Source organism: Lupinus angustifolius, chromosome LG11 (genome assembly GCF_001865875.1).
Source record: "Lupinus angustifolius cultivar Tanjil chromosome LG11, LupAngTanjil_v1.0, whole genome shotgun sequence".
Taxonomy (NCBI): Eukaryota; Viridiplantae; Streptophyta; class Magnoliopsida; order Fabales; family Fabaceae; genus Lupinus; species Lupinus angustifolius.
Window position 1 is genome coordinate 7,632,748 of NC_032019.1, and position 5,094 is coordinate 7,637,841.

The following is a 5,094-nucleotide window of genomic DNA, read 5'->3' on the forward strand; positions in this document are numbered from 1 at the left end:
AATCATAAATTTATTTGGTAGGATCACATTTCAGGAATATGATTATCATTAAAATGAATATATCTCCAAATAAGTAAAGTCATCAAATAGGCTTCATGAAAAGGGCATATTCACTCCATTAAAATATAATATACACAATGTATAAATATTCTAAAATATAGTTTTCATGCCTCTTCTAAATATTTTATTAGGTTCCAAAAATATGGAATGTAAATCTCTACTTTAACCCAAAAAATAACACAGAAAAAAGAACATGGAATTTGGCCATAAGTAATATGGAGAAGATATATGTAAAAGAGGGCACTAAAACCACTAAGGTTACAATAAATAAATATCATAAATGCAATTAAATATTGTTTTAATATATATACATTAAAAGTGTAAGTGTATTTTAGATGTCAGTAAATCATTCACATGTAAATAATCATTGACTCTCAAACAAAAGTAATATAAATCAATGACGGATGATGTACTGATAATTTAAAAAACTTTACACTAACCGTGCATAAATTTAAATTCATTAAACATATCGTTTTCTTATATAACTAAGGACATCTATTAACACTATTGGTTAATGAATTAGTCCATGTGTGACTATCATTCCACATAAATATCGCTCACTCAGTTGAATCGAATTATTGTCATTTCAATTTGTGGATTCAATAAGGGCATTATTTGACAAACCTTCAAAGTAGTTTTTCACCTTGCTTTTTGAGTCACTCAAAAAGCTATTAGATGCATTCGGTAAAAAAATTTGAAGGTAATTTGTAGCTTTTAAAAAATGAGTTTGTAGCGTTTGAAATCTATTTTTCAAAAACTATTTCACATGGCGTTTAGAAAGTGAAAGTAGCTTTCAATAATTCACTTTCCAATTTTGTCATTCAATATTTTAATAAATTACATTACATGTCATCTATTAGAAAAACTCAATTAACCTTATATGTTAGTCATATCTTTCCTCAATTTAAGTTTCATTCGTAAAGCAAAATATTAAAATAAAAACAAACATGAGTGAGTCACTTACTTTAAGTTTTTAAACTTACTCTTCATCATAGTCATTCGTTCTATAGATATTTATAGTTTAAATCTACTCATTAGTTCAAACCATTGGATTTCCATATAATTGATGACGATGATATAAAAATATTAATTATCCACTTTCTCCAAGAGTGAGGATCCACTTACTCCTTATAATAGTCATCCATTCTATGAATATCTAATTGTTTAGATCTACTTATTAGTTTAAACCATTGGATTTTTCTAAAATATTAACTATCCAATTATAACTAAAATATAAAAAATAAATGATTGTTTTAAATTATTTATTAATTTAATTACTTCAATTAATAAATAATAAATAAATAGTATATGTTATTTTTACTCTTTTTTTTAATTTAGCTAGTTATAAAACTTTTTTACTGAACAATTTTAGTTTAATAGACTACCTTCACAGTTGTAAGTTTCCAAGTACTTTATAGATACAAGCTCATATCTACAAACTAATTTTTAGAAGAGAGGCAAAGTATTACTCTAGAAGAACCTTTTATTGACATTATTATATCGTTTTCAATAGTGGGGGAGGTGCAAATGAATGAGGTCAGATGAAAACAATAACAGTTTGAGATTCTGACCTTTCACTTGTGTTGTGTGAGCTTAGAAGCAAAACAATTTAAGGCATAGTTTGGACTTTGGATGGTCAGGTTCTGCTTTGCCATATCTGGCTAATAACCCCACAGGCCTAGAGATTCTAAAAAAACAACCTTAAATCTTAGCCGTCTAAATGAACACCAAAATGTTCTTACCTTAGTACACGTGCTTCCTAATATTCTTTACTCCTTTTCAATTTTTTTATTTTTTTTACACACCCTTTTTATTCTATTTCCATCCATGCTGCATGGAATTCTCCTCCAACTACAACACTACCAACAAGAGAGAAGAGAAAAAGTCATGGCTAGCTCTGATTATTCTTCTGGGTCTGTTCAGAACTGCAATTACTAGCACCCCATCTCTTCAAAATTTCATCTTCTTTTATTTTCCATTGCTAAATTTTTTAGCTTTGGAAACGATAATTAAAGGGGTCTCTACTTCTATTGTACCTTTTTTTGGGTCTAATCTTATACTTATAGAACTGTCACATCTGAACTCTTTGATTCTCTCTTCTGATCATACCACCTGATTATAAAGCAATAAGCTTCTGATCTGTTTTCTGAACTTGATCTGAATTTTGTCCCTTACCCCTCTTTCTCACACTCATTATCTTTTGGAACATGATCATGGAATGTGTCTAGTACTTTGAAGATTTCAGGTAAGTTTTGTAGTTTGTTGATCTTTGTTTTTTTGTTTTTATATACACATTTGGATCGGATTCATTTAGATCAATTAATCAATCAATGGAGGAGAAGAAGTTTGTGTGCAAATATTGCAGCAAGAGGTTCCCTTGTGGTAAATCACTGGGTGGCCACATCAGGACACATATGAATGAACATTCAGCTCAAGCAAATAAAGAGAGAAGCAATGCTGCTATGCTCAAGTTTGAGGCTATGAGAAAGAAGAAGAGGGATTCATTAGGGTATGGTGATGGTGATGGTGATGCTGGGAACCCCACTTATGGCCTCAGAGAGAACCCTAAGAAAACAATGAGGTTTGTGCATTCCAATACCAATAAGAATGTGCAGCAGCAACTTGGTAAGTTCTGCAAAGAATGTGGGAAAGGTTTCTCATCATTGAAAGCTCTTTGTGGTCACATGGCTTGTCACTCAGAGAAAGAGAAGCAGAAATTGGTTATGGATAGTCAATCTGATACTGAGACCAATTCTGCTCCAAGGAGATCTAAGAGAATGAGGTTCAACAATATTATCAGCAGCAGCAACAACAACAATAACAACAATTATCTTTCTTATTCTATGGCCAATGGATCTTCTTCTGTGTCAGAAGTTGAACAGGAACAGGAAGAGGTTGCTAGGTGTTTGATGATGTTGTCAAAAGACTCTAGTTACCATCATAGTGGTCGTTTTGCTTTGTTTGCTGAGTCTTCTGATAACAACTCTGTTATTCTAGAGGCAAAATCACCTTCTCTTGAGACAAAGTTCACTATAAAAAATGGTAAGAAGTCTGTGTCTAATGCTTATGAATTTGCTGAGAGGAGGCTGCGAAACGACTCGAAATTGAAGTCTAGTGAGTTTGGTTATCACTCTGATAATTCAGATTCCGGGTACTTCAGATACGGGCCGAAAAAGGTAGACTCAGCTGATTCAAATGATGGGGTTTTCAGGAGTGAAGTTAAGTCTTCTAAAGTGAGAGACATGGCTGGGTTTGATGATTGTGATGTTGAACTAAGCAAGGTGCTGAGTAGAGGAAGAAGCAGAAACACTGAATTTAAGAAATTAGTGTTGGAGGACTTGGATAATGTTAGAGAACATGGAGATACAAAGAGATTTGCTTCAAAGAAGAGTCTTATCTATGACTCTCTTGGTTCAAAGAAGGTTGCAAATGATTTTAATGATGAAATATATAAGAGGAATGGATGGAAGTATGAGTCCTTGAACACTGAAAGGGACAATGGATATGAAGATGATTCAGCATATGAGAGTGATGAGAACAGCTCTGACAGTGATTCTTATCCTGCTGCAAAGCCACACAACAACAAGAACCTCAATGGGAAGAAGTTAAGCAAGGGAAAGAAGAAGCTGAAGCTGAAGTCAAAGAAAAGCAAGGAACACCAGTGTCCAATTTGCAACAGAATTTTCAGTTCAGGTCAAGCATTGGGGGGTCACAAAAGGTCCCATTTTGTTGGAGGTTCTGAAGAAAACACTCTTGTGATTAGGCCAGCTAGTGCTACTCCAGTTCCTTGCCTAATTGATCTCAATCTACCTGCTCCTGTTGATGAATAGAGAAATGATGATCCTTGGTTTTTCAACATTTTGATGCATCTACTGTTGAGGTACTTGAATGTCTGGAACTCTGAGAAAGTTGTCTTTTATCTCTATGATGAAAGCATTTTCAATGTACAGAGAAATGGGTAATTGAATTTTGTTCTTAAGGTCTTAGATCCATTATTTGGTAGGTTTCCTTTCATGATTATGGAGTATGGCAATTTGGTAGTCTCAATTAACTTTTTTTGTTTCTTCCTTTATCCAACTACAACTATAATTTTAAGCATTATATTCCTTTGCTGCAAATGTTAAGTTTACTTTTATTGATTTGGTCTTACAATTTTTTCATCCTCCTATGTCAATGTAGAAAACATAGCTTCACTAATTGATTCCAAATACCAGGGTCCAGATCTCAGTTACTTTTGCAAGTTGTGACTTGTCTTTTAGGAGGCATGATTATGTAACAAAGATTATAGTTTCTCTCTCTTTTTCTCTCCCTCCAAGTGTAACCAAAACATGATATTTTGTTACTTGTTGATCTTTAAAATGACCAGGAACCACAATATTATAAGGTAGTGGAATTCTTAAAGATTAGTATACAAATTATATTTTAAACTAAGCTATAGCACCAAAATTGTGTCGTGCCCAAGTGTAGTGCCTTAAAGCTCTAAGACCTTTAATATTGATAGAGTTTAGCACTACGGTCAACTCATTATGCCTTTGTATTGAAAAAGTGCGAGGTGGTTGTTAGATTATTCTTGAGATATAAGATAGTTTGTAGAAATATGAAACAAGTTTCTTTATTATTGAAGGAGAAAATTTGTGGGTTGAGGTAGTTGTAAGGTCGCTTAACAGCTAAGGACTTAAGGTAGCAAAGGTTATAAGTGCCCATATGTACTTTTCTCACACTTAGTTATTTATAGCATGAGAATTTGTACCCCTTTTGCTTCATGCTAATTTCTTTATATATCATATTGTTGCTTATATTCAATTTTTACACTCATGAGAGGACCACTTTTATGCTATTAGTTCTTGGTCACATGTGAGCTTAATGAGGTAGAATCCATAGGGCACTGAAGAAGAATCAGAATTGCATATCAACAAAATTATATGCTCATATGGTCTGTGGAATAATTGCTAGGAAATAGCAACAAATAAGTGCCTTAATTTTGCTAATTGGTTGGTGAGTACTTAAGAGATAGATAGAATTTTTTATGACATT

At 32.8% G+C, this 5,094-nt stretch overlaps 1 protein-coding gene across 1 annotated transcript; it reads left to right on the forward strand.

Moving 5' to 3' along the window:
• On the forward strand, window positions 1,675-4,161 carry LOC109359444. Its single transcript, XM_019604113.1, has one exon. The coding sequence runs from the start codon at window positions 2,391-2,393 to the stop codon at window positions 3,888-3,890; it is 1,500 nt and encodes a 499-aa protein (XP_019459658.1). The 5' UTR covers window positions 1,675-2,390; the 3' UTR covers window positions 3,891-4,161.